Source organism: Pyrus communis, chromosome 4, assembly GCF_963583255.1.
Source record: "Pyrus communis chromosome 4, drPyrComm1.1, whole genome shotgun sequence".
In the NCBI taxonomy this organism is placed as follows: Eukaryota; Viridiplantae; Streptophyta; class Magnoliopsida; order Rosales; family Rosaceae; genus Pyrus; species Pyrus communis.
Genome location: NC_084806.1, coordinates 13,294,580 through 13,319,852, shown reverse-complemented (window position 1 = coordinate 13,319,852; position 25,273 = coordinate 13,294,580). Strand labels below are relative to the sequence as shown.

General features: G+C 37.6%; 3 protein-coding genes across 3 annotated transcripts; 1 reads left to right on the top strand and 2 right to left on the bottom strand.

Annotated features, from left to right (window-relative positions):
* The first annotated feature begins 7,943 nt into the window (after window positions 1–7,943).
* Window positions 7,944–9,100, top strand: LOC137732719 (uncharacterized mitochondrial protein AtMg00810-like). Its single transcript, XM_068472005.1, has 2 exons — window positions 7,944–8,089; window positions 8,230–9,100. Exons 1-2 carry the CDS (start codon window positions 7,944–7,946, stop codon window positions 9,098–9,100), a joined length of 1,017 nt encoding a protein of 338 aa, XP_068328106.1.
* Window positions 9,101–13,793: 4,693 nt separating this feature from the next.
* On the bottom strand, window positions 13,794–14,330 carry LOC137732718 (uncharacterized mitochondrial protein AtMg00810-like). The gene has a single exon (XM_068472004.1). The coding sequence runs from the start codon at window positions 14,328–14,330 to the stop codon at window positions 13,794–13,796; it is 537 nt and encodes a 178-aa protein (XP_068328105.1).
* Window positions 14,331–17,793: 3,463 nt separating this feature from the next.
* Window positions 17,794–19,966, bottom strand: LOC137732271 (uncharacterized). Its single transcript, XM_068471578.1, has 3 exons — window positions 19,050–19,966; window positions 18,719–18,908; window positions 17,794–18,612 (listed from the first exon to the last, which is right to left on the bottom strand). Exons 1-3 carry the CDS (start codon window positions 19,509–19,511, stop codon window positions 18,044–18,046), a joined length of 1,221 nt encoding a protein of 406 aa, XP_068327679.1. The 5' UTR covers window positions 19,512–19,966; the 3' UTR covers window positions 17,794–18,043.
* Between the last annotated feature and the right edge of the window lie 5,307 nt (window positions 19,967–25,273).

Here is a 25,273-nt window from a genome sequence, read left to right as displayed (position 1 = left end):
AGGGTTTTACAGTAACAATCATGACATAACACTTACCTAGACATAAAAGTCAGCAGTTGTCCACCGCGCCCTGAAATCTGTAGGATGCTTTATCGATCGCTTCCTCAGAAGGTAAAAGCCGACGTTGATGTGCTAAATCCAACGTCAAATGCATTGTAAAAGCCAAAATTAAACTCTTGTACTCGTTTATAATGTGGTAAATAGAAACAAGTTACAAATGAAGAACAATTACTTACATTGTTGTTCAGAGTACCTTTGGACTGGATGAGTGTGGTAAAAAAAAACTAACCAATAGTAGCTAAACCGTATAGGTCCAGCCTATCGCTGGTACACAAAAAAAACCATAGGTTGTTGCAGATATATGACATCAAGTTCATATTTAATTGTTTGAATGACAACTAAAAGTGAACTTACCTCGGTGACCCCACCCAACGCATCAAGACGCTGATAAAAACCTCCACATCTAGCTTTGGGATGATCCGCATAGGATCTAGGGCAACAACAAAATCCTAGGCAGAATGACCATTGCCAACTTTCCTTCTTTTATAGGATTCGATAGGGGTGAACGAGTGCATTAGCTGCATTACTTTACGCTTCAACAGCATTCCCTTACCAAGAAAGGGCTCCCAAATCAGATGGATCGACAACATCAAAAGTAGGTAAATTCACTGCAGGGGTTGTCACTTCGACTATGTCTTTTACTCGAGGTGACTTCCCTTCGCCAATAGAGGTTTTAGGTTAAGAGGAAGGTGCGGTGGAACCCTACCAACTTATCAGGGGAATTGTCGACCTTCTCATCCTTGAGGACATTATCTATGTCCCACCCTGACCCTACCGACTTATCAGGGGGGGCTTGTCAAACAATTTTACAGCTGCGTCGCCTCGGAAGCGCTCAACCTCGGCAGCCAACTCCATGCAGGCACACCACTCCCCCTCTAATTCCTCTATAACTATCCTCAACCGAACATCCATCATCGCTGAAAATTCTTCAAACTGTTGCTTAGAAACAAACTCATACTCCTACATATAAAAAACGGTGATTTCATATCATAACTCCACCGAAACTGATTTCCGTTTAGAAACAATACAAGTGTCTAAATTGAAACCACAATTTAAGAGGATTTAAATACTCACCACTGACTAGGATGATGATGGCAATGCTCCCACGTGTGCATGGTATCCTATCTTCGCCTTCCTTTTCGGTTCGAATAAAGGAGTTGCCTCGGAGTCATGATCAACATTTGCAACACCTTTACTTTCGTCCTTCGATGTTGCATCCTACCAGCCTCAACATCATCAAACATGACGTTCCAGTAAGACACCATCTTTTCTTTCTTGGTCAAAGTAATTAGGTGGACAAGAGCCTGCATCCGACAAAATCGATGTTGCATATGTAAGTACAACCAATTCGTAATAAAAATTCAGTAAGTTTATTAAAACTGAAACAAACGCGTACCGATTTTTGAGCAAAAATACCGCTTTTCAGCTTATGATGGGACATATTTAAGTTGGTGTCCCAACTGCAAATCCGTGGCAATAACTAAGGGTTCTCCATCCACACCCTCGCATAGTTTTTAGACCTTAAGTATGGCAAAGTTTCAAACAATCAGATCTACAAAATTTAAAACAATAATGTCAATAAGTTGAAGCGAAAACGAATCCAAAAGTGCATTCAACTTATAACAACAAAATAAAAGGGAAATTACCTGAAAAGCATACGAAAATCCCCTCAAGTTATAAGAGTCACATATGCCACCCCCGATTTCTCAACGATTTTTTCTTTTACATCCTTGTGGGGAGTGTAGAATGTGATTTTTGGAATGCTAATAACAATTCTCAAATAATATACACATTTTTTTTCTTCAAAAAAATGTGAAAAAATCACCACATTGTGTAAGACAAAAAAAAAAAAAATCATTTAAGATAGGGATCTCGGGAATCCGTGAATCATATTTGTTCATTGTACATCGTGCAGTTAGAAATTATTTTAAATATTTTTATTTAAATTAAATACAATCAGTACCTGACAAAAACTAACATCACGATGTACAATGAACGAACACAATTTACGAATCTTCAAGATCCTCACCAAAAGAATCCGGAAATAATCCTATTGGTATCTAGATAGCCAGCACACTTGTTTTTCAATTCTGTAATTTTTGACGAAGAAAAAAATTCTTTTCATACTCCTTTATTTGTGTCTCTTATTACGTAGCCATGTGAGGAGATTGAGATAAGAAGAGAGGGGTATGAAACAAGCTATGAGGGTAACCAAACAGTGAGTCAACAACACTTTCTAGAAAATTCTTGCTCTATTTTAATATTTGCTATACTTTTCAGTTTCATTACAGTTCATAAACCTCAGTTGTGTCAATATTTTCTTTGGCAAAGTTGAGTTTGATATAGACAAGTAACTCGTCAGGTATGGACCATCTAGCTAGCCTTGAAAGTTTGCATATACATTAATGTGCAAAAAATATTCAATAAAATGCCTCATGTTTGCAGAAGATAACTTGCTTGTGAAGGTAGAAGCTAAAAACTCATGGAATGAATGAGATATTTCGCCTGCAGTTCGGAGAAAATCGTTAATAATTAGTAGGTTATCGCTAGCCTACCATACAACAAAACAAAAAATATTCACATCTCTGATACTCATTAAGACATGTTCAACTAGTTATTCAGGTATCTTATTTATTAATTTGTAAATTTTATATGAAAAATGTTAACCAGAATATCAAAAGGAGTTTCAAAACTTTACGGCATTAATTTTCTAATAATTTGATGAAATATGCAGATAAACTCCATCAAAGTATGTAGAAGTAGGCGTAGCAACATAGATGCTAGCCGTCGCAACTAGCAACAACCTTAGACCTTTGTTTCCTGTGACAAGCTAGGCTGTTTCCTGTGACAAGCTAGGCAACAATCAAGTCGTTTGTGGAAGGAGTGGCATCCACTACCAGGCAGGATATCAGCCCTTCCGTAGACGAGCTTCTCTTCTAGTAGGTCAGCTGTACCGTGCAGCACGAACATGCATTTAGTTTAGAGCAATTCCAGCGTTGGGTTTAACCCGCTGGACTACTCTCATTTGCAACCCAATCCCCTCCCAAACTTGCTTCAACCCATTCGGGCAATTGGGCTAAGAGGGAGTCCATGGGAGAAGGCAGGCAGGAATCCAAGGCCTAAGTGCCTGAGGGCTTTGTGATGCAAGGCAGATGTTAGCCACATTATAAAAAAATTTGCGTTAGGTGTGTGCATAACACTTGCACGTGGGAGCACATCTCCAACACATTTTCATACTCTGGGACCTGCATGTCAGCCCCACTCAGTTACCTTTGAATCTGCACCGTTGATTTCCAAATCAATGGTCCAGGTTTTTAGGCTTTAAAAATTAAAATTGGAAAAAAACCAGAAATGTTATGGTGGGCCACGTGTCACATTCTGGATTGTTGGATTTCAATTTTTTTTTTTTTTGTAATCCAATGGTCCAGATTAATTAAGTTAATAATTTTTTTAAAAAAATATTGAAGATCCGAAAATTTTCAAAAATAAATAAATAAATATTTTTTTTTCTGTAAATACCTTATCATTTTCTCCCACTTTACATCACATTTCAATATTTTTAACGATTCTAAACAATTAAGATGTCACGCGACAAAATTGGCTAAAAATGTTATTGTAATCTATCTACAAAAAATTTACTTTCGGATAATGACACATGGTGTGATGAGATTGGTTAAAAATCCCATTCAAAATTTAAAATTATTTTTTATTATTTTATAAAATAAAAAATACTAATATTCTATTATCTACTGCCGTGGCTATTCAGTTTAGGGGTGGAGATGCAAAGGTAATTACTGTTTATTAAAAGCAGTTACTATTCAGTGGAGGGGATTCAATTGTCAATTGTCATGGGGGCCTTCCTACACTGAAGTGCTCTTACAGAAAGTTCAAAGCAAAAGCTCCAACTACTTGCACCTTCCTGCTTTGTGGTGTTGTTTTTCCTCCCAACCAAAAAGGACACATTTGGAACTTAGAGGATCTGAATGCATACAACATTCACAACACCAACACAAAATCCTGTTCCCATTACCTAAAAAACGAACACAACATTGCATGACAAGTGACAACCAACTGCAACTAACTTCAACAAATAGTAACTATCACTTTACTCGACAATCTTGAAACTTCGAGACAGTAACTGGAATTAGCCAAATCTACCCTTATAGACTATAACTAAAGTAATCAACCAAACCATCCCAAGGGCTAGAAATAATATCCAACTTCCTCAATTGAAACTTACCCCCTTATCCTTTTGGCTCAACTCTACTGCCGATATCCTACATTTGTAAAAATTGAAAATTTGATATGCAAGATATTGTGTCAACAACAGGTGGAAATAACAGTAATAACCAGAAAGATCTAGTAATAAGTAGAAGACAGTGCAAGGAAACCAGCCCTTTCTTTCCACAATGATTCAAATGGCATCCACATGTAAATAAAATATAAATAAAACACCAAACGAACAATTGAGAGGAGAAAAACAGTGTGATCACTGTTTGTGGTGGTAATTGGAGCTGTAAGTCAAATTTAGCGTACCTATAATTATAGTGTACAAATCCAGTTTTACCTGAAAACAGGAACCTATTACAAACTGCATCCCTTACTGTTGGACTAATATCCCACTCACTTTTCTAATGATTTATTCGTCTCTCAAAGGAATGGAAGTGTATATAACAATTATATGTGTGGAGTGGAGGGCAAGTAACCGAATACAACTAATTACAAGAAACTATAAAGGAAAGCAAATGAATAGTTACACATACCAAGACCTCAGACAAGCTTCTAGAAGGTAAACTTCAACAGTGACTTTGTGAATAGGTAGGCAAGGTTGTCTTGGAATCAGATATGCTTTACTTCAATCTTTTGATGCTTTGCTGATAACAACACCATTCATTGAGCAGCCCAATATTGTAGTGGAGTCGTCAGGGCATTTCAAGGGCTGCTCAATTTTGACCGCTGTCCCGAACGTTTCACTGTCGTCAAAAGGCGATGAAAAGAAATCTGACGGAGGAGCGTTGCGTGACTTGAGTAAAATGGTGCGACCGGAGTTGGTTTGGATGGAGCGTTGAAGATGAGCTTTGATGAAGCGATGGTCGTTGATGGTGGCATACCAAACTTTAAAAATGCAGAGGAACCGAATCAAGTCCTTGGGTGGAAGCCGTGAAAGGATGTTGAACAGTATCTCCGGGAGGTCTGACATTTTTTTCTGAAGAAATCAGCTACGGATGTGGAGTCTGGGTTTTAGGGAATTAGCTCTCTCTGTTTTAGTTTGGGCCAACAACCAAACAAAGCAACTCGGCTGGTCAAGATTGGCGACTCTAATGAGGACCGGCGTTACTTCTTGTCTCAACATACTCTTTTTCATGTTTATTTTTTTCTTCGTAAATTTTGCATGTTTTTTAGAAGGCTACGACATAGATATTTAATAGAGTGAGGATCATAGGGTGCATAAAATAGGCCTCCCGATAAAAACTTGCCGGAGATTTACAACCCGACTAAGGAAAAAAGAGCATTCCAGACTAGAATATAATGACAAAGTACTATTCTCGAATAGAAGATCAATGATTACATCAGGAGTTCCTTAAATCAAGTTAGAGAATTTTCCAGTGTTAAACTCAGTCGAGTCAACCTATGGGCTACCTTGTTCGTTGCTCGTCCACTAAACCTCGTCTTCTTCTGAGAAAAGGACTGCAAAGCATTATGGATATCAGCAATTTCATTCCCAAATTGCGATAAATCCTGCCCGCTTTCTCTTTGCACAGCTGCAATCACCACAAGTGCGTCCCCTCTACCTCCTGGAGGCTCATCACGTTAAGATTGATTTTGGTTAAATTTGAATCGGATTTGAGGCTAAATTTCGAAGTTTTTCGTTGGCTCTGCCACCAGTGGCGTAGCATCTTGTTTCGGCTCGGCCATATACTTCGATTTCATGCTTGTTCGTTGTGAGTGTTGGTTTCCACACTCTGTTAAGCATTCTGCATATTTCCGTTTTATTTTTTATAAAATACACTAAGAGTCACTGAGACTCATGTATACAATACAAATCAAAGATTGAGAGGAAATAATTCCTGATAAAAAGGTGGCAATCCCTACTCTCGAGGGCCCTGCCTAATTCAATTACACCACATCAGCTACACTGTCCACTCTGTTTGAACATATACACTTCTACTCTCTGATACTAGCCTCCGTAACTTGGAAATCTGGTCGACTTGGAATTCATGAAAGAGAAATCAGGTCAACGAGAAAACATTGCAAACAAAATCCACAACTTTCAAACAGTACTGATATGCATGAACAATTTCAGCACTGTTTGGCTTATGGATCCCAAAAAAGCAATCTGTAATAATTCACATATAGTTATTCGTCTGAAATTTAATCCTGCTCAAAATTTTCAACTGATTGCAGCATAAATCAACCAATAATCGAAACAAAAGCGATCGGGATAGCAGATGACATATAATTTTGTGAAATTTGGCTTCATTTTGGCCGTTCGAAACAGCCTCATATTCTCTTTGCATACCCAGCATTTCTTCATGATACATGTTCATTGCAGACTACAAAGAACTGAATCAATGGAAGGGTTTAAATACTTTGTTTTATTTTTTGATGATTTCTCTCGAGTTAGTTTCTTATATCTAATGAAATCAAAAAGTGAAGTGTCTACTATTTTCAAGGATTTTCATATGCATGTTAAAACACAATTTCAATCAAATATTAAGGTTTTAAGGTCAGACAACATCACTGAATTTTTGTCCAACAACAAAAATGGAGATAAGTGCACAGGGCATTTTTGTCCCACAATACATAAGTGCACAGGGCATTATTCATCAAACAAGTTGTGTAGGAACCCCTTAACAAAATGGGGTAGCCAAAAGAAAAACATAGAGATCTCTTGGAGAAGACTCGTTCTCTCATGATACATATGAATGTCCCTAAAAGGTTTTGGTCATTTGATATCCTCACTACTACTTATCTCATCAACCAACTTCAAGTCAAGTGATAGGGTTTAAATCACCCTATGAAGTACTTAAGGCAAGGCAAATCGATTTGACACACCTCAAAGGTGTTTGGTTGTGTTTGCTTTGTTCACATCCAAGCCCTGAACCATGACAAACTAGATGCCAAGGCAACCAAGTGTATATTTTTAAGGTACTTTTCTGCCAAAAAGGATACAAGTGCTTCAATCCGGTCACTAAGAAGTGCCTGGTGTCAAGTAACATGAAGTTTGAAGAAGATTGTCCTTATTTCACCCACAATGGAGCCATTACAAGTTAGAGGGAGGAAGTATTTGACATATTTCCACTTCCTCAAAATTTTAATAATCCAATGTTGGAAGAAAGCTTAATCACTGCAATTCAAGATAACGGAGAAGTTCAAGATGACTTGAACACTTCCAGCAACCAAACTGGCAGTGAAAGAGACATACACATTTAGATCATTCTCAGCCCTCAAACGAGTCTCAAATGATTAGCAAAAATCCTTCTCGAACAAGGAAACCTCCAGCGAGGTTGAAAGACTATGTGACTTACGCTTCACGGTACCCCATCACTCAAAGTATCAGTCTTCGTGGACTTTCCATAACTCATGTTGCTTTCCTTGGTGAAATTGATAAGCATTATGAGCCAAGAACCTTTCAAGAGGCCACTCTACTCCCACTGTGGAATCAAGCCACGGCAGAAGAGCTTAGAGCAATGGAAGAAAATCACACCTAGAGCCTAGTTGAACTTCTTCTAGGAAAAAAGGCTATTGGAAGTCATTGGATTCACAAAACCAAGTTCAAAGTTGATGGTTCCATCGAGAAGCATAAGGCTTAGCTTGTTGCTCAAGGTTTTACTCAAACCTTTGGAGTAGATTATAATGAACCATTTGCCCCTATTGCCAAGATGAACACGGTGAGGGTTTTACTCTCTGTGGCAATCAATTGTGGATGGTCTCTTTATCAAATGGACGTGAAGAATGCATTCCTTCACATAGAATTACAGGAAGAAGTGTATATGCAACCTCCTCCAGGCGCATTAAAGGTAATGTGGTATGTAAATTGCACAAGGCAGTATATGGATTGAAATAATCTCCAAGAGCTTGGAATGCCAAGCTTAGTTCAGTGCTGGAGAAGGCTGGTTTTTTGCGAAGTAATGTTGACTCCTCATAATTTGTAAGAACTGGTACCAGTGGGAAGTTGGTGGTCCTTATTTACATTGATGATCTCATCATCACTGGAGATAGTGCCACTAAGATTGAAGCTCTGAAGCTATCACTACACCAAACTTTTGCTATCAAAGATTTGGGGAGGTTGAAGTACTTCTTGGGAATCAAAATGGCAACATCTTCAAAGAGGCTGTTTCTACATCAACGCAAATATGTGATGGACCTTCTCAAGGAAGCTAAAATGCTAGATTGCAAACCTATTATCACACCTGTTAATTGTAAACTGAAGCTCGACATTGATGGAGAAGCTATGCATGATGTGAGCTACTATCAAAGATTGGTGAGCAAGCTTATTTACCTCACTATCACTCATCCAGATATCACACATGCAATGAGCTTGGCCAGTCAATTCATGCACTCTTCCACTTTGCATCATTTCAATATTGTTAAGAGAATCCTACGATATCTCAAAGGTTCCATAGGGAGAGGAATTATCATGCACAATAATTATTCCACTACCATTAATGGATACATGGATGCAGATTGGGCAAGGAATGCAATTGACAGAAAATCTACTACAAGTTATTGCACATTTGTTGGTGGAAATCTAGTCACATGGAAGAGTAAAAAGCAACAAGTTATCGCTCGCTCCAGCGATGAGGCTGAATATCGAGCAATGGCGGCCACGGCTTGTGAACTAATCTGGCTTAAAAGTCTCCTTTCAAACTTAGGGTTTCCTAGTTCCACTCTTATCTCACTTATTTATGATAATCAGGCAACCATGCACATCGCTACTAACCCTGTGTTTCACGAAAGAACCAAACATATTGAAGTGGATTTCCATTTCATCAAGGCTCAAGTTCAAACTCAAGTCATCAGTACAATATTCATGTGAAGCCATGATGAACTAGCAGGTCTTTTTACCAAGGCACTGTCATCAGTTCAACTTCATCGTTTTTTGGGCAAGCTTGGATCGATTAATATCCTCGATCCAACTTAAGGGGGAATGTTGTAGTGTACACACCTTTGGTCTCTCAGTTTCTAGGGTCACCAAATCCTAGATATCAAGGTCATCATTATCTCAAAGTGTAAAACAGCTATCTTCCCTTAATTTAAGGGAGTTGACATGATTAGCTTCATGACCTAGTGTTTGGCGTAATCTCCTTGCTTTAAGGATTGGATTAAGACTAGGTTTTGGGTTTCCTAGTTGGTTAGTTGTAGCCATCTCTCTCTCCTCTTTTCTCTCATACATACTTGGTATATTGTACATTGAAACATATGAAATATATTATAATTTAAATCAGAAAATCAACAACTTTCAATAGAAATGTTAATATATAGTTAAATCTTCTTGGTGGGTATATTTAATTCTCATTCAATTTCGAAGTACTTATGCAATAATTAGCAGCTTTAATCCAAATCTAACAAATCTTGAACCTCAGTAAATAAAGTCATTAATTTTTTACAGGCTGCATTTGATGATCGGAGTATTATTTATTTTTACCTCTGCATACATCATTTATGAAAGCCTAGTGATCCCATGCATGCTTTCTTCTGAGGCTTCTCCGGCTAATGCTAGCTGCTGCTGCTGCCGATGCTGCCGTTTCATTCATTTATGCTTTCAATTTAATTTGGTTTTCTGATTCTCTAACACTTCATTTAATATTTCCTTCCTCAAATGGTTCACAAATTTATCCTCTTATGAACAATTAATTAGGGTTTTCTTTTCCATTTTGTTCTTTCATGTATTAAATTTTAGTCGGTAAAATAAAGGTAATATAGGCTCACAGGTCACTCGTCACTGCCATTAGGTTTAGGTTTAGATTCGCGTGAATAGTGAGTTCGACACTGAATTATTGCAGCTGACTTGTTGCGTGGATTAGCCCAAATCATTGAACTCCATGTAAATATATCGTTGCCAAAAATAAGTTGCATATTAATATGAGAAAATTCATGAAAAGGGTTTGGGCAAAATTTATTTTAACAAAAAAATCATCATATAACTTTATTTAATGAAAAATACTTAAATTTTATTAAAAAAAAAAATTAATTTTAATAAAAATCACAAAAGAATTTAAATTTTAATGAAAAAGACATAATTTTAATATTAAAAAAATTTAGAAAAAAACTTACATACTATTTATGAAACTTACGACACCTTTTATGAAACTTAACAGTACTACACTATTTATAAAACTTAACGGTACTACATTATTTATGAAACTGAACAGTACTACACTGTGTATATAAGTATATTATTTCTTTTGCCTTAAGTAGGTACAAGTGAAATTTACATATATATATATATATATATATATATAATTTATTATTCACATGAAAATACACCTTACGAGATCATAGTACTAGACATGTGTTTGTGTTATCTTGCTTTGTCAAAGGCTAAGTTTGTGAATGGAAGTGACATGTTTTGCAATGCAAGATTAAAGTTAATTCCAAGTATTGTTGAAGGATATTGGATGGTTAAGCCCGTATGATGTTGGAACAAAAGTTTGCCTACAGAGGAAGGTTGTATCATGTAATGTCTGAGGCAAGCCAATTTCCTAGAGATTGATGCAGATATTTAACCATCATTTGTGGTGAGGAGTATCATCTTTGATTTTTATCAAGGACTCGATCACTGCAATGACGAGGAAGAGAGGTTTTTGGTTTGGTTTTTTTTTTTTTTTTTTTTTTTTTGTTGTTGTTGGGGGGGGGGGGGGGGCGGCGGGGTGGGGTGGGGTGGCAGTTCGCTAAGTTTTTAAAGTCCAAAGAGCGCAGACCCTCTCTAAGTAAAGGTAAAGTCTCTCCTTCAGCTAGAATGTAAGGAAATTGAAAAAAGCGCGGAAAGGGTCAAACGCGGTTGCTGGCATCGAAGAGAGCCGTCATCGACGATAAAGCGGGAGTTCGGACATAGAGCTTGCTGGCAGCACTTTGACTTCGACAAAAATTAAGTTTAGTACAGGCTAGGTAGAGGAGCACATCATATTATTTTGATTCTTTTCTGCAAGAGTCTATTTTTGGCTAGATTCATTTTATCTTTTTTGAAGAAAGAAAGAAATAGGGGTGAGCGATTGGACCGCCTATAGGACAGTTACTGGACAGATGCGACCGTTACCAGTTGACAGATGACAGGCAGAAGAGTGGGAGTAATTTGTGGGAGGCGATGGTCCAATGCTTTTTATTTTCTGGTCCTTATCATTAAATATAATTATTAGGTAATTTTTAGTTAAAATGCAAAATTTTGAAATCATTTTTATTAGTTTTTCTTAGTAAAGTCCACCTCAAAAAATGTTAAGCCAATCAAATGACATGATGAACTTTTGTGTAATTTTGTGGTTATTAATGTTGATTTGGAAAGCAAATCTGCCAAATGCAAAACCTATTGGTCATCAGTATCCGGGTTTTCCGCATAAACCATGTTTTGACCATTATTTTGTAAGTGGGATTAATTAATGTAATTGTTTTGGTCCAATTGTAATCCCCTTCTCTTTTCAACTATTTTCACTTTGACGCTGGACCTTGACCAAAAATATGCTATAGTCTATTCAATCAAAATAATTAAACTTTCATCAACGACCATTTTTTATATATTGGATTTATCCAACTCAATGCTAGGCACTGTATATGAGCCCTCGGTCTCTGCTTCGTTAGAGAAATAATAAATAGATCTCAGCCTACACGTAGAGGATACAGATACCAGCAAAAATGAGGTATACGTAAATTAATGGATTTTGTTGCATACGATGTTTTATCACAATAACGAAAAACAATCATTCTTTATCACAATAACGAAAAACAATCATTCTTATGCACTCTATTGCAAGTTCAATCCTTACTAATCCCCTCTCCCTAATGCTTTCATGCCCTATGTGGGGATGCATATAAACCCCCTTTTGCAAATATCGTATTAATGGATTTTCTTTCTTATTTTTTCGCCTTGGCAGTTTCTAAGGATGTTATGCATGTTCCCTTGGAAATAGGTGGACTTTATTGGATTATCCCCTACATACAAAATAACACCACCCCCGCGCGGCGGTGGGGTGGTGGTGTTGAAAAAAAAAAAACAGTTATTTAAGTATGTCCTTCGAACTTAAATAATTATTTTGTCGAATTCGAATATTAAGTCATGAACCATTAATTTCTAAGGAGTTTGATTGAGACCCATTTGTCTTCAGCAACGTGGACTTTAATTATTGGTAATGGTCCACAAAATATATAGTTGGCGTGACAATACTGATTGTTTTACAGCTCGTTTAGATATGCTTTTAAAATGATTAAAACCGTATTTGGTGAAAATATTTTTGATATCAATTCTTAATAAAAATACAAGTAGATTCTGGAAAAACACTTTAAATGCTTTTGAAACAAAAAAATATTTTCTCTAAAAGTACTTTCAGTTATTTTAAAAGCAGATTCAAACGAGCCCTTAGTTTATAACAGCATTTCATTTGTGAATCGATCCAGATTTTGCAGTATAAAAAAATAAAAATAATAAAATTTAAAAAAAAAGGCACAAATTAATGGTGGTAAAAGAACTTGTTGATTTGAAGCTAACAGCCAAGGAAGAAGCATTCAAACACCACAGAAATCATCTGTTCCCATTAAAAACAATGGAAGCTATCTTTATTTAAGATATGGTAAAATAAAAACTTGTTGAGATATCTATTTGTGGAGCAACAAAGCACTACGGACCTAATACCATTTACAATCACATGTCTCTTTCAGAGTGACCTCAATTTATATTCTTATTATGTTTTTGTGATTGCGATGGATCGTCTCATTGTCTAGTATGGTACGTGTACATAACGTTATAAAAAATCACAGTTATGTAATTTTAATTTTTACCATTAGTTTGCATCATTCGTCGTGGACACTTGTCATACATTTACGTCCTTAAAAATGTAGGTCATGAAAATCAGAGAAAATAAATAATAAATGGGAAAAGGAAAAATAGGAAAGATTCAAGGTTGCTTGCATATTTTTCTTTTATAAGTAATCAGCTAGCTACTAGCATAAACGAACCATCTGTTTTTTTCTCACCATGTATGAAGAAATGTCAAATTTGAATTTCTCTTCGTTCAAAAGGAAAAGATAAAGTCGTTCTACAAACAGAAATGACGTGCTCTAGTTTAGTTCAGTTCAAATATTGAAACATAGTTTCTACCAATATGATATCAAGGATCGACTTAGGCTTCGGTTAGTAACATAAACGAGCGACATTGATTCGTTCAGTTTGATTTTGTCTACATATTTCCCTTCACAAGAAATTAAGAAATATTTTAATAACTTATCGAATTATTACAACGAACTTTCATACTATAGATGGAGAAGTTTTGAGAGAGATGAAACTAATAGTAAAGGACTAAACCAATAAGGAAATGGCAAGTGTAAATCACTTTTGTCAGAGGGCTTCATCCCCTTCTATTTGTGCGGTCATGGTTAAGCCACGTTAACATTTTATATTAATTTTTAAATAGAGATAATAAGACAAAAAACAATAAGAATATAAAATGTTGACGTGGCTTAACCGTGACAGCACAAATAGAAAGGGATGGGAAGGCTGTGAGATGCATCTGTGATTGTGAGGACTAAACTATGCCTTGTTGCATTGTACCTTGAAGATACCTGAGAATCCTTTTTACAACACCAAAATGAATCTCAGTTGGTGAATGCATGTCTTGACATACTGCATTCATAGCAAATGCAATATCTGGTCTTGTTAAAGTAAGATACTGCAAGGACCCAACAATGCTTCTGTATGAACTTGGATCTGGAATTAACTCCCCTTCTGTCATCAGCATTTGATTATGTGGTTTACATGGTGTATTAGCAGGCTTGCAAGATTCCATACCAGCCTTATGAAGCAAGTCCTTTATATATTTCGACTGATTTACAAAAATGTCACCATTTGGTTTATATTGAATTTGTAAACCAAGGAAATATATCAGCTTCCCCAAGTCCTTCAAATCAAACACAGAAGAAAGCTCTTGGACCACCAGTTGTACTTTAGTCACACTTGATCCAGTCAAGATTATATCATCAACATAGAGCAATAATATGATAATATCATTGTTATCAGTTTTTATGAACAAACTGGTATCAGATACTGATGCAATGAACCTCATTGTCAACAAGTAGCTTGTAAACTTTGAATTCCAAGCCCTTGGGGCTTGTTTGAGTCCATATAGTGACTTTAGGATTTTGCATACATAATTTGGATGACTTGGATCAATAAATCCTTAAGGTTGTTTCATATAAACTTCTTCTTGCAGTTCACCATGTAAAAAGGCATTCTTTACATCAAGCTGTTTCAATTCCCACTTATTCATTGCAACCAAAGCAAAAATGAGTCTCACAATTGTATGTCTCACAACTGGACTAAAGGTATCTGAATAATCTACTCTATGCTCTTGAGAAAATCCCCTTATACACCCATTTGGTCCTTATTATTGATTTGTGATCTGGTGCAGGTACCAAAACCCAAGTACCTTGAATTTGAAGTGAATCATACTCCTCTTGCATTGCATTTTACCAATCTGTGATAAATGTTGCTTTTCTAAAACATGTAGGTTCTAATGTGTTTGTAATCTCTAAAATAAAAGAAAATCCTCCCACAAAAAGATCATCATCTGTTATCTGCAAAGTATCTAACTCTGGAAAAGTTGCAGCTAATGTTGCATAATTTTTCTTTTGAATAGCACCAGACTTCAATCTTGTCACCATTGAATGTTCACTAACATTCTGTACATTGCGTGGAACATCAGCATTCGATTCCATTAATGGAGCAAGTGGTAGAATTACCTCCACTTGTGAAGGATTTTGAATAGGCAACGTAGATGATCTTGTATCTGAAGTACTTAAGTGATGGTGATGAGAAGATGGAGCTTGAATATTAGAATCCTGAATTGCTGCAGAATCAGAATGTTGAGATACTGATGTGCCTGAATTTTCTGAAATTAATCAATCTGACCCTTGGGAATGTGAAAGCACTTCTGTAGCTAGTGCATATCATCTATCTTGATGCACTGGAGATGAACTAGTTATATCCCTTGGTAATTGGAACACAATAGGACTTGAATTCTGTGAATGTGAGGATCCAGAATGTTGTAACTGAGACACCTGTACATTCTTATAAGGAAGCATCTCTTCATCATGTATAACATGTCTGGAAAGAATTAAAGAATTTTAAAAATTTAAAATCAATGATAAATATGATGATAAGCATTATTTTTACTCTAAGGTTGTGAGTAAAATACAATGGACTAATAGGTTTTATGTTGCGTTAATTTGAGTTTGCTCAAATTTGTTCGATTGGACTTTATAATGCAATAGCATTACCTTCACTTAAGGATACTCACCAAAAAAAAAAAAAAAAAAAAAAAAAAAAAAAAAAAAAAAAAAAAAAAAAAACCTAACAGCATATGACCAAAAATATCCTAATCCCGCATCCAAACAGTGGAATCCACTACTGAAAGCTGAGCATGCAGGCACCTTATCCCCGTCTCCAAACACTCTATTTCGTGTGGTCTGGGCAAACTCAGGTGAGAAAATGAAACTCCCAAATTTACAATCACAAGCAATCTCTTTAGGGGGAGAGAGAAATAAAAAGGGTGGGTGGGGAGAGAAATGAAAAGGGTGGGTGGGAAGTTGCTTTCATGAGGGTATTATTGCAATTATAAAAGTTATTAAAATTTATGGGAAATTTATTTTATTTTTTTGCTTTTATTATTTTTGCTTGTCACGCAGCATCAGTCTTATCACCCAAAAAAATATTAGGAAAAAGGAATATGGACCCCACAACAACAACCCCCTCCTTTGGCCTCTTTTGAGATAGCTTTGTAACCGACCCTACCCACTTCTTAAAATATAAGATTTAACGAGTATAGTAATAATATGATCATATTATTTTACAAAACATAATGGATTAGAAGAGTCCCACCACAAATCATTTTGGAGCAGTACTTATTTAATTTCCGTCAAGAGGATCATATCCTTTAATCATATTTCTAATTTCTAAATATAATGAGGGAACTTTTATAGATTTTGTGAAGTACTAATAACAAATATCGATATCTCGTCGTAATAATTGTTGCAAAAAACACACAACAATGATCATAAGCGAACACTAATTTATGTTGAAATCGTATCAAACAAGCAGCACATTAGTTATCGAAACTTAGTATAAAATACTTCAAGCCCAATACTTTAAAAAGCTAACTTGGTAGTTCGAGAAGGATATAAAAAGAATTTTACAACTAAAGATTAATTAGACAATGACAACTCTCCTATTGAGTTTTAGAATAGTTATATGTTTCATCAGAAAAATATAAATCACGGTTGAAGGTAACTTTAAAAGAATGAAAGTTCTAAATAAAACGTCGCTATAGCATGTCAACGACCAATATTTTAAATTTGAATCACATTCAAACAAAATTTCGATTGATCTAATTTAATAACGTAAACTGTTAAACTATCTAGTAAAAATCATTTTATTTTTAACCCCCAAGATGAATAAGAAGATGCTCAATAACGTAATTACACAAAAGGAGCAGCAAGCAGCAGGCACTTGGTATCTGTGTCTCACCCAAGTTCCATATGCAAAATTCTCCCAGAAATCCAAGTACACACGAAAATTCTCAACTGCCAGTCAATGTCTTGCACGTGTTAAAGCTTGCGAGTCGTCTGGTGGTCGCGGATGGATTCGTTTACTGGTTTTCACTATTTTCAACACTCGCACCAACAGAAGCGTTTTGGACACTCCAAAGTTAATCGAATTCCTCCCAGGGAGGGAATATCACGCAATCCTAATCAATATTTTTCAATTTTTATTATTTTATTTACTATCGTTAATATTTTTTTGTTTTTTCAACAATTTATATTATCTACAATATCAAAAGAGACGAACTTAATTTCACAACGAATTAATAATAATACGATTTAAATTTATTATTTACAATGTTATTCGCGAGAATCAAATTTAACATCTTTAATTTATAAATGAAAAAAAATATTGCTATAATTCTTATTAACATTTAACCCCTCACAGCCTTCTAGACTTCACGAGCCCTCTCTCCTGCCGTCATCTTCATAATCAACCTTTTATGTCTCTACCTCTCTCTCTCTCTCTCTCTCTCTCTCTCAAACTCTCTCCTCTTTAATAATTTACTTTCTTTCTTTCGAAAAAAGCAAAAATATACCCTAAAAAGATGGAAAATTGAGAGAAGAGACTGTCATGCTTCTTTGTTCCCCTTTCAAGAAACCGTCGCTGCACACAATATTACCTCAAAATACCCACCACCGCCAAACCAAAATTAAATTAATTTTGTTCCATAAATAAGTTTGTAATTAAAATATTAAAATTCTAGCACCGTCTTAATATACTCTTTCAGCTCTCTTTTTCATCGAACAATCTAATTTTTAAATTTTCTATTAAGTTCACTAATAAAGAAAAATTAACTAAATTCAAATTCGTTCAGTCATTTAACAGTTAATTAATTAATTACTCAAACATTTATACCATTTAGAGAGCGTGCACATCAACTATTTGAAGGCGGTATAAAAGTTTTCTCCAAAAATATTAACAATGTTTTTGTTGGTATTTAAAAGTATTTTTATTACATAGAGATGATGGTCCACAGATTTATATTTGTGCCCTTGCTAACAAAAAAAGGAAGGGAAACTTGGTAAAAGCACAAAGTTAAAAAGCTTCTACCAGTACCCACTCCCACTCTACTATTCCAACTCCCATTTATATATTTTCTTTTTCTTTTTTTAATATCTATATCCATTTTTTGCCGGAAAATTTAAAAATTAAAAAAAAAAAATTCCAAAATTTGTCTCAAGGTTTCTCCTTGAGCAGCGATGCCAACCCGGTAACTATCCTCGCCCCTCTCTCAACGCTCTTCGGCTTTATCGCCGGTGGCTGCCACGCCACCTTCTCGCCTGGAACGGAATTTCCGGCCGGCGATGGGACTGGAGTATGGCTCTCAGGCTGCGATGTGCTTTCACCGAAGATCAACTCGAGTTCACCGCAATCGCTGAGATTGTCGGCCTCGGTCGGAGCGTCAGAGATTACCACTTGGGTCTCCGACGCGGGAAGGGTGCCATTTTCGGGACGGGGAACGGCGGTTCGGGTGTAAGGAGAGAGCCACTTGGCGCTCATGTACTCAGCTTTCCGCCACGGAGGGAAGTGCATGCCTTTCTTCTTCAGGCTCTGTTTGGCTGCCTCCGATACGATGGAGACGATCTGGCCGAGACGGTCCGATTTTCCGACGAAAATGTAGGGCAGCGATTGGAGGACGGCTTTGTAGGCCCCAGTGGATCGAGCGACCTCAAATTCCGATCGGAAATCGATGTCAATCAACAACCTGTCGCCCTCTACCATCACATCGATATACTCGTACTCACCTGAAATCCAAAACCCACAACCAAATTTAATTTTTTTTAACCTTTTAATTTCAATTTTTTTATATAATCCGTTTGGATGCTGAGAAAGTATGGGATTTTAAATTACCGGCAGGGAAAGACGACGACTTCTCCCATTTCGATTTGCAGGTGGAGGAATCGTAGCCAAGGGATTGCAGTCCGTCGGCGACGTTCTTCCTCATGTCGTCTTTTTGTTTGAGATTCTTGTTTGCTTCGACGATCCTCGCCGTATCAGCCAGGAGGTTTCTCTCCGAGACGCTCACGCATGGAATCAGACTCTGATAAACAATAATTAAGTAAACAATCAGTCATCCATATTCATGTTCTCTGTTTGGTTGCCAGGAAACCACGAGAAAATGCAAAAACAATTTACTAATAAAAAAGTGGAATTGAAGCGACGATTATCTTTAGTTTTATACCTTTAGAATATCGGAGGCGTCGCCACCGAACGAACCGGAGGAGATTGAATCGCCGAAGCCTCCACCGAAGATATTGAGCTCGTCGTCGGAGCTGTCATTGCTATTACCGTGAAAGCAATTGCAGCGGTTCCGGCCACATTTCGGCGGCGGCTGCTTCTCGTTGATTTCTTCGATGAAGTTCTGAACCATCTTCGCCAAACAAACCGAGCTCGGCTCGAACTCGGCCACAGCGGCGACGGTTGCTCCATCCTTGCTGGTATTGTAGTTGTGCTGCTGCGACGGCGGCTCAGTAGCAGTCGGCTTCTCCTGCGCAGAAGAGATTCTAAGCACGCTCGGGAACTGCCGATCAAAGAGCCTCCTGAGCCGCGATTTGAAGACCGGTTTCACCGAGTCGATCCGGGCCGGCTCGATCAAATTCTCGGAATCGATTTCAATCGGTTGGATCTTCATCGGAAATGGCATATTTGGGGTTCTACAAATTACCAAGACACTGACGCACCACCGTCCTACCAAATTTCTCCGTTTTTCTGCTCTAATTTCAGAGCCTGATTAAACCTTGGGATTCAAAAACCAAATCCACAGAAAATTTATACAGAAACTACAACTCACTTCAGAAATTAATGCTTCCTCCTTTCATACACACTTACTCTCCTCTTACACTACCCAAAAATACTCAAAACTCGAACAATGTTAGTTTGTTTTCCAGGAAAAAATTGGGCTAAAAGAGTATGGCTTCCGATGATGGATAATCGTGGAAAACGTGACAGTGATGATCGGAGATACGAACATTTCGTATGTACATATGTAATAAGGTCGCCGGAATATTCATTTCCCGGCGATCTATTCCAGCTGGCAACGGTGGTTGTGAGCCGAGGAGGAAGAAGAGAGTGCTTCTGAGGAGGAGGAAGAGAGTGGGAGGTGGGTTTTTTGGAGAGTGAAGGGGTTGTGAGATGGGTTTTGGGCATTTTATAGGAGAAGGTGGGAGCTGACTAGGATCAGGTCTGCCATGTATGATGTTACGTGGCAGGAATTATCCAAAAAATTGCATTTTCCAGCGTGGCGCGGAGAATAGTAAATTTACTGTCTTACCCTTGCACGAGGGGGTCGTGTGGGACGTGTGAAATTTTTGAAGGTTTCAAAACGGAGGGGTTCGTCAACCTCGCAAGGACGAGTAGGGGTGTGGGGTATTATTGTACGCTGTGATGCGCTCGGTTGTTATCGAGTGCGGTGTTAGTTAAAACTGTGGCGACATGTGGATAGCATTGGTTCGCTGGGTCTCCTCTGGAATTTTATTTTGAAAGTTTTAATGAAAAACTCGCGGTACTATTTATTTTAATAAAAAATTATATTTTTACACTAAAAAATTAAACATGATACTATTTATTTTGTTAAAACTCAAAGTTTTCAACTTATTTTCTTTAGTTTTCTTTTTTATTTTTTTTGCTATATTTTATTAAATTAGTTACCGACAGAATTAAACCCCTTACAATCATATAGGAACTCGACATTTTTCTACTACTTAAAAAAAAGAGCCACTTGCTAAAATTTCGTATTTTTAACTGACTGCAAAAAAAAATAAGGGCCTTCGTGGGACCGTTTTGGATTCCAACCCCCTTGCCCCGCCCCACCCCCACCCCACTTTTTTGAGCTTTGAGCTACTTAACTCCCCCCCTTTGTTTTCTACTAAACTAATAACGCCCTTTTCTTTTTTTAATTTTTTTTAAACAAGAAATTGGATTTTAATTTTCACTTTATGACAACTGTTACTAACTTAATCAATCCTCATCATTTTAAGGAATTGAAAAAAGGAACTAAAACCACGAAATAACAATAACTAATCAAATTTATTCATTATTGACATGTGAAATTAAAGAAACCAACAATTATTTTGATGAAAGATTTATAAGATAAATGGTTTACACAAACGATTCATTGAATTTGGTCATTACAAATAGGCCGTTTGTTGAACGAGACCTCTTTTGTCTTCTCATCCAATACGTGTATTGTCACATCCCGGCCCGGGGTGGATCACTTCCCGGGCCCACTCCACCACCATAGCACAATATTGTCCGCTTTGGGCTTACCATTCCCTCACGGTTTTGTTTTTAGGAACTCACGAGCAACTTCCCAGTGGGTCACCCATCATGGGATTGCTCTAGCCCCCTTCTCGCTTAACTTCGGAGTTTCGATGGAACCCGAAGCCAGTGAGCTCCCAAAAGGCCTCGTGCTAGGTAAGGATGGGAATATACATATAAGGATCACTCCCCTGGGCGATGTGGGATGTCATAATCCACCCCCTTAGGGGCCCGACGTCCTCGTCGGCACACCACGGCCAGGGTTAGGCTCTGATACCAAATTGTCATATCCCGGCCCGGGGCGGATCACTTCCCGGGCCCGCTCCACCACCATAGCACGATATTGTCCGCTTTGGGCTTACCATTCCCTCACGATTTTGTTTTTGGGAACTCACAAGCAACTTCCCAGTGGGTCACCCATCATGGGATTGCTCTAGCCCCCTTCTCGCTTAACTTCGGAGTTCCCATGAACAAAACCGTGAGGGAATGGTAAGCCCAAAGCGGACAATATCGTGCTATGGTGGTGGAGTGGGCCCGGGAAGGGATCCACCCCGAGCCGGGATGTGACAATTTGGTATCAGAGCCTACCCTGGTCGTGGTGTGCCGACGAGGACGTCGGGCCCCTAAGGGGGGTGGATTATGACATCCCACATCGCCCAGGGGAGTGATCCTTATATGTATATTCCCATCCTTACCTAGCACGAGGCCTTTTGGGAGCTCACTGGCGTCGGGTTCCGTAGGAACTCCGAAGTTAAGCGAGAAGGGGGCTAGAGCAATCCCATGATGGGTGACCCACTGGGAAGTTGCTCGTGAGTTCCCAAAAACAAAACCGTGAGGGAATGGTAAGCCCAAAGCGGACAATATCGTGCTACGGTAGTGGAGCGGGCCCGGGAAGTGATCCACCCCGGGCGGGGATGTGACAATTATTTCACCAAAAATTAAAAAAAAAAAAAAAAAAAAAAGGTCCAACGGTCAGAAATTTGACCGTTGGCCACGTGGCAGCGTGTTGGCTGTTGGATTTGATTATTTTTCAAATCCAACGGTCCAGATTAATTACAACATTAAAATTTATTAAAAATTAATTAAAAAATGTCAAATTTTTTTTTAAAAAATACAGAAAAATTTTAAAAAATTAATTTTTTTTTTTTATAAATACCTAACCCTCATCTTCCACCTTACACCACATTTCAATATTTTATAAAAAAATTATAAAAAAATTATAAAAAATTATAACTATTTTTTTTTATTATTTTATAAAAAAATTATTTAATATTTTAAATGGACTGGGTGCCAGCGCATTTTGTAGGGGTGGAGATCGTTTGTGCCAGCGCATTTTTAGACTAGGTGCCAGCACATTTTTTTTGGGGTGGAGATGCTTTGGCCTATTACTGTTCATTGGGTCTATTACTGTTCAATTAAGTGGATAAATGGGCTGGGTGCTGGCTCAAAGTGGATAGGGGTGGAGTTGCTCTAAGTGAGCCAAGGAGTATTTATAGACTCCTTTCCGTACCTCTCCTAGGGTTTATTGTATTATTTTACAAAGTTTGTAATTTAAATGGTTAAGAACATTTATTTTTACAACTAAGTATATATGTAAAATTCTCTCTCCATTACTTGTATTTAGATAAGAAACAAGAAGGATGGGCCCAAATGATTGTTCTTTTATACGCCTAGGCTTTCATAAAATAAATTAACCAATCTGTCATTTTAATCATTGCTTATCTAAATATAAGACCAAGCAATGGTATCGAAACACTTTTATATTGGTTGTCTAATGTTTAGGTGTACTTAATTTTAATCAAGCATCTTTACAGTTTCAGATACTTTTTTTTATTTTTATCAAATACATCATTTTGAATAACGTATTTTTACGATTGGCTGGGTACAATGGGACTATTCACGTATACGTTAAACTGAAATATAGATTCATAAAACTGAATATTCGTGAACATACATATGACATCCCACATCGCCCAGGGGAGTGATCCTTATATGTATATTCCCATCCTTACCTAGCACGAGGCCTTTTGGGATCTCACTGGCTTCGGGTTCCATCGGAACTCCGAAGTTAAGCGAGAAGGGGGCTAGAGCAATCCCATGATGGGTGACCCACTGGGAAGTTGCTCGTGAGTTCCCAAAAACAAAACTGTGAGGGAATGGTAAGCCCAAAGCAGACAATATCGTGCTACGGTGGTGGAACGGGCCCGGGAAGTGGTCTCCCCTGGGCCGGGATGTGACATAAACGTGAACCGTTGATCTGTGAAAATTTAAATTTAAATTTTTTTTACCGTTGGAAATCCAACGGCCTACAAAAACTAGCCGTTGGAAATCCAACGGCTCTGAGGAGAGCCACGTAGCCCTCAACCGGATGACTGCAAGTTGCCCTGCATGCGGGCCCCACCGCCTGCAAAGCCTGCCGGCTACTCGCCTGGGCACCCGCGTGTTGTGCACGCGCCAAGAAACGGACCGGCCTCTGGGTCTGTCCATTTTGGGTTGGGCTCTTGACTGGCACGGGCTGGGTGCCAGTCAATTTTGCGGCCTGGAGCTCATTCCCTGCATGCCGGGCTATTTTCTTCACTTGGTGCCAGTCACTTGGTGTTGGGCTGCACTTGCTCTTATGCATCTACACTAGACCAAATCTAGTTTTTCGTACTTTATCACTATTTGGTAGTACTATTGTAAATTGTTCTCTAATTTATTAGATTTTATTCTATCGTTTATAATCTATTTTATTTTCAAAAAGAAATTCACGCATGTACGCATTTTTCCTTCACATGAATGTGCTAATTGATTTTTTTTTTTTTAACACAAATAGTTCTTTTTATTTGGTTTTGTTTGACCAACAATCTACTTAATCTGCAATTGATAGATTGATAGATTGCTCTGGTGATTGAAATTTTCTTTTTCAAACTTTGGCCACTTACGCTCACTAGTAAAATTCTTTTGACTGGTCCAACTCCAAGAAGTGATGGTGATACAAAAGAGAAAAATAAACGATGTAATGAGCTAAAATTCTCACAATATTGCTTTAATTATATATTGTAATAATTCAATCCGTGATTGACCATTGAAAAAAAAAATGAAAGAATTGGACCGTTGGGTCGGTAGAGCTATATATATGTTTGAAAATTATGAGATATATACACGACCCTTGTATTGTACGCATGTGTGGTCAATTTTCAGGAGAGTTAAAGATAGGATGAGGACACAAAGTTATAATTTTGTGTACAATTTTGAGGGGAGTACAATCAAATTGACAAGTCATGGAATTAAAAGCCAAAGGGGCCAAAGGGACCAAAGATAAAATCTGAATGGAAAGGGGTGGGTATAAAAATCGTAGAATTGCAAAACTGAATTGAATTGCAATAAAATAAACCGTAAAAGATCGTGTTGATAAAAAAAATCAACGTAGATTCAAGAACCGAACCAAACTTATTGATGCAAATTTTCGCCATCTTCAATCTTGATGAAAATGCACCTGCAACACAATCAACACCTTTGATCAAAGACCTAAACCTCACACGCCCACGAGGTGGGGGTGGGGGGGGGGGGGGTGGGGTTTAGGGCTTTTTTAGGGTAGCAAAAGCTTCTCAAATTTAGTAGAATATGGGGTATATATAGGGAAGAAGGCCGGCCATAGTGTAAGGGTTTTACCCTACACATGGCGGCATCTTATTAGCCAATGTTTATGGAAAAATATTCTCAAGATATTAAATAGGAAATAATATATTGAGATAATGGAGTAATTATCCCTAATTGATTTAAATTGGGATTACTTACTTGATTAAAGTCAATCTTCAATTGGGAATGTATTAAAGATAGGATTAGGGTACTTAATTCTTATCTTTAATGCTTTGATTTTTCCTTGTCAAGGGGCAGGTGAGTGGTAAGTGAACTGCTTCATTCCTAGCCTGCTTGAATTTTTGTTGAGCTTATCCATGACTTCAGTTTACTGATTGTCCTTCTTATTTTGTGTTGATTCGGAATTTGGCTCAAATCCAAGAACTTCGACGAATATGAAAAAAGTGCACCTCGCCTTGGGCATTCCACTTCCTTCTCTACAGCTTCTAACATCGCCTGAGTCGTACTGAGCCTAGCTTTCAAATGGGCGACCTCCTGATGAGCGGTCTCTAGCTGCATAGAAGTAGG

Coding starts and splice junctions, on each gene's coding strand:
- LOC137732719 (XM_068472005.1), top strand. CDS start 7,944: ATGAACACGGTGAGGGTTTTACTCTCTGTGGCAATCAATTGTGGATGG. Junction 8,090..8,229: donor GGCGCATTAAAGGTAATGTG/GTATGTAAATTG, acceptor AACTGGTACCAG/TGGGAAGTTGGTGGTCCTTA.
- LOC137732718 (XM_068472004.1), bottom strand. CDS start 14,330: ATGAGGTTCATTGCATCAGTATCTGATACCAGTTTGTTCATAAAAACT.
- LOC137732271 (XM_068471578.1), bottom strand. CDS start 19,511: ATGCCATTTCCGATGAAGATCCAACCGATTGAAATCGATTCCGAGAAT. Junction 18,909..19,049: donor ACGCCTCCGATATTCTAAAG/GTATAAAACTAA, acceptor ATTGTTTATCAG/AGTCTGATTCCATGCGTGAG. Junction 18,613..18,718: donor GTCGTCGTCTTTCCCTGCCG/GTAATTTAAAAT, acceptor TTTGGATTTCAG/GTGAGTACGAGTATATCGAT.